The sequence below is a fragment of the Cariama cristata genome, unplaced genomic scaffold (genome assembly GCF_000690535.1).
Source record: "Cariama cristata isolate BGI_N322 unplaced genomic scaffold, ASM69053v1 scaffold7281, whole genome shotgun sequence".
Lineage (NCBI taxonomy): Eukaryota > Metazoa > Chordata > Aves > Cariamiformes > Cariamidae > Cariama > Cariama cristata.
Window position 1 is genome coordinate 11,216 of NW_009597466.1, and position 15,277 is coordinate 26,492.

Below are 15,277 nucleotides of genomic sequence, written 5' to 3' on the forward strand. Positions count from 1 at the left end.
CACAAAACCAAGGAAATAAAAACACAGGACAGTTACTTAATTCAAGCAATACATCCTTCCTATTCAGTTAGTTGGAACTGATGTGTAGGTCTTCCAGAATGTAAAATATTAAATGGCATGTTTCCGTATTTCAATGAGCTTGAGTCAAACCACTAAATTAAGCCTGAGTCTGTCCTTCAAACACATACCTGCAAGTTTGCAAGTGTAAAAACAGCACACTTGAAACCTCGCTTTTAAGCATAAAATTTCATCAGTAAAATTGTAGCAGCTAATTTTGAGAATCTCAGGAGTAGGCTGTTTGTGTCTTAACAGGCAGCCTGTTTAGTGCAAACCCATAGCAGGTCTTTCTTGCTTAGTAAGTATCAGAGTACTTTCCAATTACTTTCTATGGCAATGTATTTTTAGAAACAGTGTAAAAATACATGCAATGTCATGAAAGTAAGAGCCTTGCAAATCTATCAGCACTTCTGCAACTTGAGCAAAACAAACATCTACATTACCGAGAGTTGTTGGTACATAAATCTTAGATATCCTTTTCCCTAGATAAGGACATATTTTTGTTCCAACAGTTGCATTACTGTCAACAATAAATGCAAGGCATGCCTGTATTTTGTGTAACTCATCAAACTCTGAAATAAACTGAAGAGAAGTTACTAGAAACTAAAAGGTGGCTCTTTGGTTAAGCATGTGCATCTGCTACTTTGTACCCAGGGCCTCACTGTATTTGTGGAAAAGCTGTTCAAGTATGAAATTTCTACCAAAAACCCCACTTCCTATTTATAAAAAGGATCCATTTATGAAGATCCATTATGTCAAAATATTTCAACAATCAATACAAAAGGCCTTAAATGCCACTAAAACTGCAATTTAAGCAAAATTATGTATGGAAGAAAAGCACTACAGGAGTTTGATGCTGTGACATAGGCAACACGCCGTTACAGAAATTTAAGAACTTTGTTTATTGTTAAGATGTATCTTAATATATAAGATATATCTTAATAAGGTACTTGGCCAGAGGCTTACAGGGGAAAAAACCAAACTAAACTCAACCAAAATCCATGCTCGTTCCCCTTCCTCTTTGGAAATAAACTTAAATTTGTTTGAAAAGTTAATTGAACTTAGCCACAGCATTTGAAAACCAACATTAAACAATCCCCATTCAACTTCTTCCTATTACTGCAAGTAGACATGACAATTGTACATTACCTCTGCCTGAAAACACTTAAGGCGTTTGATTAAATTTAGTTGACACGATGACTCCACTAGGATGGCGGGTAACAGGAAAATACTATTACTGCAAATGAGGGCAAGATTTAAACTATTTAAACAAGTCCTCCTATTTCAATATGAGGAAACCCCACATTTAACAATTTGCATGTCTACTAATTTCAAGAAGATACTAGAAATACCAGTCTCCAATAACATTAAATTTCAGTGTGTATAAGAGGATAATATTTAAGTGTTATTATGAGTTACAGATGATGGTCAAAGCCTCTAAAGAAATACTTTGAGGAGCAGCAAATAATTATATTCTAGTTTTATTTAAGAATGAGTGGTTTACACCTTTTTCTGCCACCAGCTTTACTGAGAATAAATATTTTGAAATTATCTTTCTTTAAAGCTACTACAATTTAGTAACACAAATAACCTAATAAATAAAAGTCAAGTTAGTAATTTCAGCAGATAAGATAATGGCTCCAGTGGATATACCTGTCCTCTTAAGTATTGTTTTTATAAAGACAGAAGGTCTTCAAGGTCTTCAATGAGGCAATTGAACTGGGTGTTAGTATGCAAAGCCATGGGAAGCAGACATTCTCCCTTGAAGAGGCGAAGTGCACAATAATGTAAGGCCAGCAGATGTTTGAGAAGTGGTTTCTCCTAAAACCCAAGCTATGCTTCCCTGTGAGCTGCCCCTAGGCACAGCTGGAAAGGGACAGAAGGCCATGGCTGTTGTGAACTCAAGACACAAGACAGCAATTCTCTCATGTTGAATAGGTGCAGCACAGCACCTTCATCACTCTGCAGCCATTTTCATTTCCTCAGAACTCTCTCTAGATGACCTGGGGGGCAGGGATAAAAAAAAAAACAAGTAAGACTCAAATCTGTTGAGTGATTACAAATATCTAATTTCCTACAAATTAAACAGGAAACAAACACACATGCAGATTTTTTTGCATACTGTGGGAAGCTCTGTCTATGGTGTATACAGAAGGTCTTGGAACATAACTTCTACAAGTCAGAGACTACAGACAGGTCCAATTAGTGTTTTTTCTCCTAAGTTATCCATATGAAAGATGACAACGTTATTAATGTGAACGAAGCAAAGGATTATTTCTGACAAGCACAGAATCCTCTTTAAGATATACGTGTAATGAGCTAATCTATGTAACTGAACAAGACAGTAGAGACATTAAAATGGCTACTGTCATTAATAACTTCACAATATCATTTCCAACTCTAATTAAATATTCAATTAGGAGTTTATTCATCCCATTTCTTAACTGTACAGTTTAAAGATACATTTCTATATTCCATGTTTGGTAACTTCAATAAAAAGATTAATACTTTTAATGGAATAATAGCATATAATGTTATCTCATTTTTTAAATTCAAGTATGTTTATTTATATTTTGCAGTATTGTACAGTAACACATAAAAATGCAAAATTTCAGGCAGGCCTCTTATTAAGGACAACGAACACTGACTATTAGATATCCATGAATAATAGTTTCACACAGAAAAAAGGATGTTCAATCATCTCCAAGCACAATGGTAACATATAAACTATAGGATGCAAAGGTATTATCAGTGAATTTTCTGAAAGAGCCTTCTGTAAGAAGCAGAGAGACTTTAAACCAACATTTCAAGTTTACAAGTTCCAGTGAGTATTTTACTTTACCATAATTTTTATTTTAGAATATTGGATAGCTAAATCCTCTCCAAATACTTCAATATACATGTAGATGTGTATCACACCCATATATAAATCTCATGCACATTCTCTATACCTATGCGTACATACACTGATCCACATAAAAACATTATGCATACATGTCAGACATTTATAACTTACCGGTAAATCTGTAATGGCCATGCTGCTTGTGATGGAGTGGGCACTGAATTTGTTGGACTCACCAACATGGCACTATATATGTTGGAAGCAACCACAAGTATACAAAGTAGAATTGGTCCTATGATGGCTCCTTCCAGTCCCAGGTAATATGCTCCACCAGCTACTGCAAGACCTGTCAGGTAAGGATGACCACCTCTGGAATTATGGCACAAGCAGAATAAAATTAAGAACAACAACAATACTATCAATTATGAAATATGAATTAATCATAAAGTTTTATTAAGCTTAGAAAATGACAGAGCTAGCTATAGATACCCATATTTACCCTAGGAACTGCTCTTTGAATGACTGCACAAATATTCCAAGCTGTATTCTGAGCTGTATTTGCACAACAGATCAAACAATGTATCGCAGCGTGTAAAGCTGGTAATATCCACAATGGGGTAGCTACTTTATAGACATCTGCTGTGGAATGTCTGAAGGAGTTAATGGTAAAAACATTTCCATTCTGAAATGGAAAGATGATTGATTACAAAGACTGTTTGTGCTTTATGGTCAAGAATTGTTAAATTTTGAGACAACTAGCAACACATACTGTGGGCACCCCTGAGCAAAGACATTAATTTACATGGTGATAGCAAGCTGCATTGCATCTTTCCAAGAATTGTTAGCATATATTCTTTAAATAAATAGTCATGTCTTCTCATTTTGTTATAAAATAATCTCTCAGATTGAGTGTTTGTTATCACTAGCTTTTAATGTTTTCAGATGAAAAACAAAACTATATTTTTATGAACTTATTAATATTTACTGGAAAGTTGGGGCCGATGGAACTTTTGATGAGAGCTATTATGGCAGCAAGTAAGCCATGCCAATTTTCTTTTCTGTGTTTCAGTTTGGGCGCACAACAAGAATTCTATCAGCAGCATTTACACAAAACCTGTTCATCATGCTTAATCTTTAGAGCTAAAATAATGATGGTAATACGGACTTATATAAGACAAGCTACAGTAGAAACTTAGCACCCAATTTTCAGGAAGTTGCTCTAAATTCTGACTAATGGAATGAAAATACCAGCTACTCAGTTTAGAGCTCCAGCAGTTTCTGCCAGGTTTCTACTACAGTCCTGACTTCTACCCAACTTCACAATGGCAGTTTTTGCCTTCATCACAACTGTGTGCAGAATGAGGCCATGAAACATGACCTATTACATCATACACACCCCAATCATGTCTTACCTAGATCAAATTTAATCTAGTGGTAGGGCCTGATTGTTTTCTGAGGGGACAGACTTGACCTTAAAGTTTAGTGTCTCTCCATGATTCATTTCTAAATCTTTGAAAAATCTTCAAATATTTTTTTCCAGCATTTATATCAGTTTAAATGTTCTTCTGGCTAATTTGCTAAATTAAACAACAGATCACCTGATGAAATAAGACTAGTATAAATTTAATGCATTTGGAAAACCCTGCATAACCTAATTATAGCTATTTCAAACAGATTTAATCTAAATTGCACGACAGCATGACGCTTACTGTTCTATTTAATGGAAAGAATACAATTTTGCTCCACTGTCAGAAAATCTATTCCTGCCACATGTATTTTCTGGACAGTAAACAGAGCCTGCATCCCCTACAGTCAGAAAATGTATTCCAATAAGTAGAAGAATTATCGGCTGGTTAAATAGCTACTAGCCTTAAATTTATCCATGATTTATTTTGGAAAAAAATAATAATTCGATTATACTTCACCTGTTAGCTTTAATTAATGCAAAATAACTAGTGTCACAGTCTCTGAAAATTATTATTAATATTGTGCATATTATCGTTAAGATTTTCTCTGTTCACTGTAATTATATTTGGTGAACAAAAATATTAATTCCTAACAACACAGAACTGAAACACTTAATGCCCTTATTCTACATTAACTCTACTGAAATAAAAATCAGCACAAATGAGTAACTAGTACCAGCATGTAACCAAGTCCTTAATTCAAACAGTTTATTAGGATTGTTTCTGATCATAGAATCATACAATCGTTATGGTTGGAAGAGACCTCAAAGATCATCAAGTCCAACCTTCTACCCAATCCACCATGCCCACTTAAGTCACTAAACCATGTCTTGAAGCACCACATCTAAACGTTTTTTGAACACCTCCAGGGATGGTGAGTCCACCACCTCCCTGGGGAGCCCATTCCAATGCCTAATGACTCTTACAGTGAAGAAATTCTTCCTAATATCCAACCTGAAGCTCCCCTGGTACAACTTGAGATCGTTTCTTCTTGTCCTATCGCTAGTTACTGGGAAGAAGAGACCAACCCCCACCTCGCTACAACCTCCTTTCAGGTAGTTGTAGAGGGCGATAAGGTCTCCCTTCAGCCTCCTTTTCTCCAGACTAAACAATCCCAGTTCCCTCAGCCGCTCCTCATAAGACTTGTTTTCCAGGCCCTTCACCTGGGGTGATGATCCAAGATTGAAGCAGTAACTAGAGGAGTACCACTTTATATTGTACATGGTTGTGAACGTGTCTTGCACATATGAAACTTGACAGGTCCTATCTTTGCCAGCTCTGTTAAATAGTACTGCTTTATCTTCTAGTCCGAATTCCATAAGGGATTCACTAGATATTTCAGCAGCAGAAAATGTCAGTGTACATTTCAGTTGCACTCCAGATACAACTGCAAAGGTTGACTTTGTCTCCACAGTTTAGAGTTTATTTCCCTGTGTACAAACTCAAAGCTGAAACCAGGAGACATTTCAAGTCAATAGAGGCAGCCAAACACCTAGCAAGATTTTTCAAGAAATCTGTGCCTACCTCCCACAACAGGAAAGCAGCACTGGCTACTGTCTCAGTAGAAGCCTATCTCCAGTTTTGCAACTTCATCTGTCTCAACACATTTAAAGATCAATCCATAATCAACAGATTTTTACACTGGGGTATGATGACACAACACAAAGGCTGGCTTCAAAAAAAATCCTCAAAACTCTCACAATCCATTCTGAAAAAATAAGGTATATTTTTCAGATCCCTAACTAGCCTATGGATTTCTTGTTTGTTCTGCAGCATCATCTGGCATTAGGTGATGTGAAGGAAAATTATTAGTCAATGATTAGATAAATAGCAAAAGTATTCTTAGAATTACTTTACCAACCAAAACAGTTGATTTTGCTGACTTTGAGAATGAGTTCAAGACCTCTGAAGTGACAAAGTTCACAGAAAAGAGGCCTGGGAAAGTAAAGGCACTTAGGCCAGTGAGACTTCTTACTATGCCATGATATCACTACACCTATTCCTATGCTTGAAGATATTGTTCTGCATGCTTCAGAAAAGTAAGTTTAATTAAAGTCATTGATGATCGTTAAGCATTTTTACAATACTAACTTTAAAAAGTCTTCAATGTACTTACCCTGATATATCTGAATAAATTGCTGTATCTACAAAATAGGTTGGCAAGAGGTGAAAAACCAAGAGCAAAATGGCTTTGCATCCCTGTCCTTGCACAAGCCACAAATCTAGGACTGCAGGGATGGCTGCCCAGTACGTCCCCAGAAACGGCACTGCTCCAAGGATTGCTGCTAATGCTAAAGCACAGAGATGCAGAGGTGAGAAAAAGACCAGAGAAACATATTTCACAAATATATTTACAGTTAAATTCTGACACTTTTGCCACACTGGTAGTCCCACTTCTATCAACTGCTGCAAACATGACACTGAAGAAGTGCCACATAAGGCTCTCGGTGTTTTATAGCTGTGGTTTAGGGAAAAAAAAGAAAATTACACTACTCCCCATACAGAACAGCTTCACCAAAAGCTTCAGTCATAGGAGTTACTTCCAAAGAGGCACCAATTCAGAAAAATTTAGTTATATCAATCATGCACATTTCAAACTTTTACGTAACTACAAATTAGCAACTGTGTGCAAGAAGTATACAAGCAGAAGTCTCATTGTAACTTACTGAATCTCCTGCAGTCAACTATAATAATGTAGGTAGTATTGTGAGGAACAAGGTAAATATAAAATCTGTGACTCACATATTTCTGTATGCACATCTGTACACACAGGTGTACACCCTTCTGATTATACAAATACTTGTCGTAATCTAAAGTGATGCAGTACTGCTGTCATTCTGTTACTGTAATTTAATGCAACAGGAATGAACATAATACAAAAAATAATTACGTTTTTTTTTTGGTCTCATTAACCAGAAAGCAAAAACTTTTAAAATTTTGCATGCAGCTGAAAGAAAAAGAACAATTACCGTCTAAGTAGGTCTAACAACAACCAATGCCTTTAAGGTAGTTGCACTTTATAATACAGCCATTTCCTATTATATTGTGTTTTGTTGCTTTATAGCTTCCTCTTTTGTTCCCTAATTACTATTATTATTTTTAGAGGAAGAGAGGCAAAAGCGGAAGAGGGAAGATTTTTCAGTGAAAACTGTTCAGCCATTTCAAAAGCTAAGATTAAAGCCAGAAAACCAGAGGTTGGTAATACAGTCAGGCAACAGTACTGAAAATAAGAAGCACACCTCTATCATGCATTTTCATGATGCCACATCTTCCTGTATTTAGGCATCTTGAAAAATCAGCACCTGTCAACTACGGAAGAAACAAAAGCTAAGGCAGGCAGAATGAAGTTAAAACCTGGAAAGATTTGGACTGATTAAAAGGGAGAAAGAATTACATCCAGCAAAAGAAACAGACACGAGAAGTAAAATAGCTGGCAGAGGATGTGTTGTGAAAACAGAAAAAGGCAAGGCTCAGAGGTAAGATAGCAATCAGGGACTTCTCTCCACCCTACGCATGGCCATTCTCTAAAAATAACTTCAAGACTAAGCTTATCAGCAACATTTAATCCTACTGATCTTGTACAGTAAATAATTATGCAGTATTATCTATAAATAGATTATAATTATTAACATTCTTACCAGATGGTATGAAGACTATGTTAATCCCAAATATAGTGTGAGTCAGCCAAGTGTAGAGTCCATAGAACCCAGCCATTTTGAGGGAAGCATCAAATACACCTCTAAAACAATCAAAGAACCTCTGATAAATTTTATTGGCAATACGATTCTGGGAACTATAAAGATATACACAAGCTGCTTTGAAAAACTGCAAAGCCATGAGTACCACAAATAACTCAAATCGTAACACTGAACCTTTTATGCGTTTGTTCCCTATGAAAAGAATAAGCATCCATCGTATCTGTCATTTGAAGCACTTAGACACAAAAACCCACACTGTTCTTTCCTGGGTTCCAGGGATAAAGTCCTTGAAAGAAACTGCTCAAGCATCAGACCACATCCTCTATCAAAAATAACCTTTTATCTATGAGAAGCAATACCATTCTACGTACAAATTACTTTACTTTGCCCTTTTCCACTTCTACCTGTTCATTCATTTTCTTTATCTGCTTACATTTCTATACTTGCTCATTCTCATCGGATTAAAACCACTGGTCTGAGAAGTGAAATAGGCTGCTGAAACTCTTACTTTCCTACATACTTTCATCGCTTTCCAGAAGAAAATAATTGAACACCTCATATTGATTACTGGATTTTAGCCTCAATATCTTTATATTCCTAGCATTTAGGTTGCTTACTAGGTGACATTACTAAAAACCAAATAGAAAGTCTGGTAATCTAATTCAATCCTGCGGAATCTACATCCAACATGCTGGCCACAAAACAAAGTTCTCCTCTCTTAAGTGTGACCACAGCTTCATGAGACAGCAAACAGGCAGCTAAGTGCTGTATCATTTTTACAGCCCCAGCACACTTACGCATCTGGAGTATCCTATAACTGAACTGAATACCTGTGCCTTAGGACCACAGTCACAAAAATTATACTCTAAAATTGGTATATCTCACCATTGTATTATGCCAGTTTTTCACCCTTATTTGAGAAAGGCGTGCAGTTTTCTGAAACCACTATTTTAGCTTGGATCTAAGTAACCAAACTATCCCTGAGTTCCTCTCCTCAGAACAGTCCTAGCAGTTACATCATTACAGAAGTGGTGGCACACACACCTTCTTAGCAAAGATAAATGCAGTTTGCTGATGTTAACCTCCCATTTTACATTTCCTGCTTAGTCACACTGCTTGTGTCTTTGCAGTTTTGGGAACTCTGGCAGGAGGGCAAAGAGGACTGGAAGACATGCAACAGAAATCACGGACCCAGAATGTTAATGGAAAGGTTTTCATTGCACTTCGAAAAGGAACACAGTCTGCACAGAAAATGGCCCTTTCTGGAAATAAAGCTTCTAAGAGCAGTTTCTTTCCTCTGTTGAGTTGATGAAGCCTTCTAGAAAAGAAACCTTCTACCTAGTAGTTTAATAGCAGAGAATCTTCTCTACTGAACTACCAGCAAGAATTCCAAGACTCCCAGTTTTTGCTTCTTTGGGCACTATCCTCATTATTATTTCCATGGGCAGTTTGCATATTTTTGCCCTCCTTTCCCACCTAAAGGCATGCCTAGATTCCCAAATGACTGCTGAATGATCTTATTTAAAATTCACCCACTGGAAGTTATAAGTGCATAATAAACCTCATATATCAACACTGTTGTTCAAAAGGTGAGATTCTCTTAACAGATTAACTAGGAACAGCTGTTGTCAGCCATTTCCCCCTGTAAAAAGAGGGAAAGGGAAAACACTGGAAAAAAGCAAGCTTTAAAGAATGAACTGAAATAACAAATCCAATCTTCGAGAGACAAATATTGTGCGGTGTATGAAGAAAAGGAAGGAATATTTACAAATATGTCATGGCCTCAGTGAAAAGAGACTGAATACTTCACAGTTTAGATAAACTTCTATAATATTAAAATAGGAAATCACAGACCAAGATGTATAGAATCTACAGATTTTGAAGAGTGAAATACTTACCTGTATTTTAGTTATAAGAAAAGTTAGCTTCTGGCATAAAAAAATTTGGCAAGGAGGAGAGAAGACACCAAAACCCAAAGCCACAGTAAGAATGCTAAATAAGAGTTTGCATTAAAAACTCAAGATGTTTTCATACTTTAGCTACTCAACAGTCTTAATTTTCTGCATTTTCTGTGACATTTAATTCATGTCTGCTCTTTCTGAGGATATCAAAGAAACATAATATTTTTGTAACAAGAACCTGTTTATTAATTGAGACCGATTCTGACAACCTTCAAGTATAAACATCACATAAAAAGGAAATAATCAATCTATCAACATTCTATTTCAGGATGCCTTACAAAAACAGACAGCTAAATACCACTTTAATCCATATATGCAAGTCATCTGTGGTTGGATTTCAAGAATTTAGAATGTGAACAATTACAACAGGGTCTTTGGCAATGGAAGCCTCGAGGCAGCTGGAGAGATGAAGTGCTATCTGTACTGCAATGATCACAAGAGTGCAACAAAAAACCCAATCACTTCTCCTGGTTGCACTAAAAATACATTTGTTCCCACTAAACCCTTATGCTTTCGGTCTCTTAAAACTTAGACCTGTCCCATAGAAATCTCTTTGCACTATAAAGAAGGTATTTCATTGGTGCCACAAAGTTTTAAACTTTTTTTAATGCAATTTACCAGGTCTTTCCAAAACAAACCAAAAAGAAAAAAACCCCAACATATCCAGAATAATTGTTAGAAGAAAGCATTAAATCTAAATATTTAATAGCATCTGTGAGAACCCAGATTTCAACACACTATAATTAAATCTTTGAGTAAATCTTTTTCTTATCAATCAAACAGGAACTGTAGCACAAATACATCTCAGTTGTCAAAAATATTTTAAAACTGTCCTTGAAGCATCTCTGTACTGTACTAAAATTAACAAGGTCTTAACAACTTCTGTTAGTACACCCCAAAACTACATTTTAGTATACAGGAGGCAAGGCTTGAGGCAGGTGTCTTAAGTATCAACTTCACTTGAAATTAAAATATCCATCTACAACTACAGGAAAGACTTATTTAAACAGTCATTTTAGATTTTCCCACAGAGACTACAAAATAAGACAGTCTTATTATGGTTACCAAAAGAAAGACAACAACCCAGAAAAATTAGTCCAACAGCCAGATTTAATTGCTGTGAATTTAACTATGTTAGGGTGTAACTGCAAAACTGTTTCTCATTCATAAGAAAGCATCCAAAACTGCCATTCTAATTTACACAGTTTTCACATTTCAGTTCAGAGAAAGATAATTTTTATCCTCAGATTAATTTTATTCAAATTTAAATTCAAATTCTGCCATGTCTTTTGCTGATGTAGTCATGCAGCTTATGAGAAAATTTTACACTGTTAAGTCCATTACTCATTACAGATGCACTAGTAGAATAACAGAAGAGTTAATCATGGACCAACAGGTATGTCCTGGTCTGATGTCATTCTGCAAGTAGATATGTAATATATTTCAATAGCAAAATAGCATATACCTCTAAAAGACTGTAGAACAGTACAGCATCTCTCTAGCTCCTTGTATCTAGCACACACAACTAAAAAGCTGAAAGGAGAAGGCATCACATGGTGCTGAGAAGCTGTGAGGTGCCAGTGGTCAAGCAAGAAGCGAGAGTGAGGCTACACCTAATTTCATTCTCCTCCTCTCCTTCACCTTTCTTTGAGTCTGCCTCAACTTGTCAGAAAAAAAACATAGAGGATCCTACTTTGTGGCACGTATGGCCCAAGAGAACTCTAAAAGTCTCTGAAGGCTCATGTTTGCTACTTCTGTCAGAAAAACTACGAATCGTATCTTAAAGTCTCTAGAATTCACATCCATTTGACTTCATGGTTAAGGCAGCTAAAAAATTAATGCTGACAACACTAACCAGAATCTTCATCAACAGTATACTTCAGCTACTCTGCATCTGTGATACCAGATCTTAAAGATGATGTGGTATGCTAGTGCTGAATGAATTTATTACAATCCGTAAAATGCAGACGTTCCTGGTGAAATTATGACAGTAAATTAATTTCATCTCTTAATACGTTATTGGCATACATACAGCTTCCTTTTATATACAAGAGTAATTGTATGTTTCAGAAATGAGAAAATCCAATTGCTGCTCATGTCTCACTTTGGCACTGTATCTGGATGAACCACTTTACCTGCAAGAGCTGTCACCTGCAAATGTGTAATTTATGAGCACTTCATGGCAATTTGGTGTAAGGCATACTTAGACATACATATTCCATTTTACTGAGCTTTGAAAAACATGTAAAATTAAAAAAAAAAAAAATCAGAGGACATGGGTCATTCTTCATATTATTCAGATTAAAAATGAAGAAACTTCTGTCAAATTTTCAAATGTTTCTGCATAGCTGGCCTAAATATTTTTTGTTAAAGTTCCTTCTACGTCACTGAAAAGCTAGGGAATTTGCCTGTAGATTTCACAAGGGAATATGCCACCTTTTCATTTTATGGGTTTTGTGGGATTTAGTGAAATATTTTTTTTTCTCTTTTACTGATTTGCCATAAAAAGTCTATAGCTTCTACTGAAGTTTACATTAAATGTATGTCCACTTGAATTTAGGTTCACTTCACACAGCCTGCAGGTAAGGTCTGTTCACCATTAGCAACATAGTGAAATTTCAAAAATTTCAACCTAACGCTGCAACAACCCCAGCTGAAAGGAAAGAGGCAGAAAAGTGAAGACTCCTGGGATGCAGAACATACCTCAAGCTTCAACCCAGAGCATGAATTTTTTGCTCTCAGAATTGATCTGATTTTCTACATCCCTCTGTTCCCAGAGCACTGGAGGAAAGATGAGCATATGGGCTGAAATGATGAGAACTGTTTCCAGAAAGATCAGAGTAAGCATATAATAAGTTCAGAAGACAGATTTACTGGCTACTGTACTAAATTTATAATGAAAGCATATTGACTCTGGCCACTGAATGGGCATAAGAGTAAAAACTAGACAAAAGTGATATCTGTATTTGGAAAAGTTTGCAAGAATTAGCATTTCCCTAAATACCTTACAAAACACTCTACAAGCCATACAGTGGTTTACAATCCAATTAAAATGCAAGTTTGATAACAGGAACACCCTAAGCCAAAAATACTGTTAGAAAAAGACAATTTCACTCTTTTGTCATCTTCTTTACACCACTGATATTTGGTATTATTCCATATTCTCTAAGCAGACATAACAAGGATTGTACTGTATCTTTGTTGCAAAATCTTCCTGTATACAAAGCTGACAAATTCAAAATGATTCTTGAAGAAACTCTAGCTACGCAATTCCTTTTGAGAATACAACATTTGCATCCTAAAAGTAGAGGATTCAAGGTATAAAAGCAAATGCAACGCATTCCAAACTTCACAGCACAGTTTCATAATTAATTTCAAATTAGATTAACTCAGAACTGCCACAAGAAAAGAGCCCTCCCATTCGCCTGTTCTCAAGCATTCACTTCTGCCCGAGACCACCCTCCCTCTGTCTACTGGCCAGTACAGTCTCTTTTATGTGCCATGACGGTTTTTACAACAAATTCAGCTGATAATTAGTTTTTGCTGGGTCAGTTTTAACTCTACTCCTCAGCCAACTCATAGAGCAGTGGCATAAATAGCTGCATTCCCACCAGGAAAGAAGCCAGCACACTTGCAGCTGGAGAGCAGGAGCTCTTCTTTGCACATAGTGCTGTCTTATCCCAGCTGAAACTAACAGCCGCTATCACTGTTAACTTCAAAACCAAATAACTCATTTTCTTCCTTCAGACACCACCAAGATCTATTGCAAAGCACAAGCTACCAGTGACAATCAAATGACAGGTACTATCTTAAAAAAGAGTGAATTATTCTACAATGATTCCCCAAATTTCAAGTGATCACCAGGAGACAATGAAGAATGAAATTACTCAAAGAAGTCCTTTTACAAAAAAACTCTGAAGCTGTTCTTTGACTCTCTTTCAGGGTTCTGGTCTTTTAGAAATAAAAAAGACCCTCAGTATTTTTCAGTTTCAAATTACACATGAAAATAAGCAAAGAGCACTGAGACTTATTCCAGGTATGAATAAAGCAGAAGTGGCAGTAAGTGTTTCTTGATGGAGCAAGATCATCTCAGGAGCAATATAAATACGCAAATGATTTTTAGAGACAACTTCAGGACAAGATTTCAACAGTTTTACTGTGGAAATGAATTTCCCCATAGGAATGATATAACTGAACAAAGAGAGGTAACATCTGCAACATATGTAGGCCAGTAATGACACTAATCAGATAAAGTGATACACTCTTGAACATAGGTCCTTGAGATGGTGTAAGTGACGCAAATATTACACCTCTCAGGGCAGGACAGGGCCCTGGTGACTGTATCAAAATTTCACACTTTTAGACAGTGGCAACTAGTCCACAGAACACACCAGCAAACACTTTCTTCTCTAACAGAGAAACGTCGACATTCTCTGAAAAAGAACAATTAACATGTAGTCCAACCTGTAATTAATTCTACGTCTCATTACTTCTTCATAATACTACCATATTTGTAATATTCATAATTATTTTTAATGACAATTTTGGCCTGTTTTAGTCACATATACCACATAAACTTTCAATTATTCTTCTGAGAAACACATTTGAAAATGTTAGTTATTTCTGAATCAACTATTTCTAACATTTCCAGATTTTTATCACAAACAGACCACAATGTTTACTAAGTGCAACACCTAACTATTCTTAAAATGGAACTTGGAACATAACATATAAAATGCCAAACTAGTTCAGATCAAAGGTCTGTGTAGCCAGCATCCCATTTCCAGTAGAGGCCAGAAGTAGACGCTGAGAACAAAAGAAATAGGACAAACATATTTAAAAATCCCCCTGAACATTTTTCCAGCCTCTGTTTCCAGCTCAGGGGTATCATGAACCTGACACAGGCTGTCTATTTAGTAATCCTCAATCAATATCCATTCTTAGCCCTGTCCAATCCTTCAAGTTGCTGCAACTCCAACATTCTTTGGCAAGACCTTCCCCATGTCTACTGCCTGTTGCATGAACCAAGACACCTTTCTTAATTTTTGAAACTGCCTGCTTGCTTTTTGATGATCCCAAGGTTCTACATTAGAAGAGACCACGAGCAGTCCAACCCCATTTACCCTTTTCACACTGGTTCTGATTTTGCAAACCTCAGTTGTGTAACATCCTTTTTCCAGGCTGAAGAGTCCTAACCAGCTCAGTCATTCCTCATACAGAAACTGGTGCATACCTTCATTCCTCTAATTAGTC

The 15,277-nt window shown here is 36.3% G+C and overlaps 1 protein-coding gene across 1 annotated transcript; it reads right to left on the reverse strand.

Annotated features, from left to right (window-relative positions):
- Positions 1-1,593: 1,593 nt before the first annotated feature.
- Positions 1,594-8,202, reverse strand: LOC104168330 (transmembrane protein 245-like). The gene is made up of 4 exons (XM_009708896.1): positions 8,004-8,202; positions 6,482-6,656; positions 3,074-3,268; positions 1,594-2,060 (listed from the first exon to the last, which is right to left on the reverse strand). Exons 1-4 carry the CDS (start codon positions 8,200-8,202, stop codon positions 2,015-2,017), a joined length of 615 nt encoding a protein of 204 aa, XP_009707198.1. The 3' UTR covers positions 1,594-2,014.
- Positions 8,203-15,277: the final 7,075 nt, after the last annotated feature.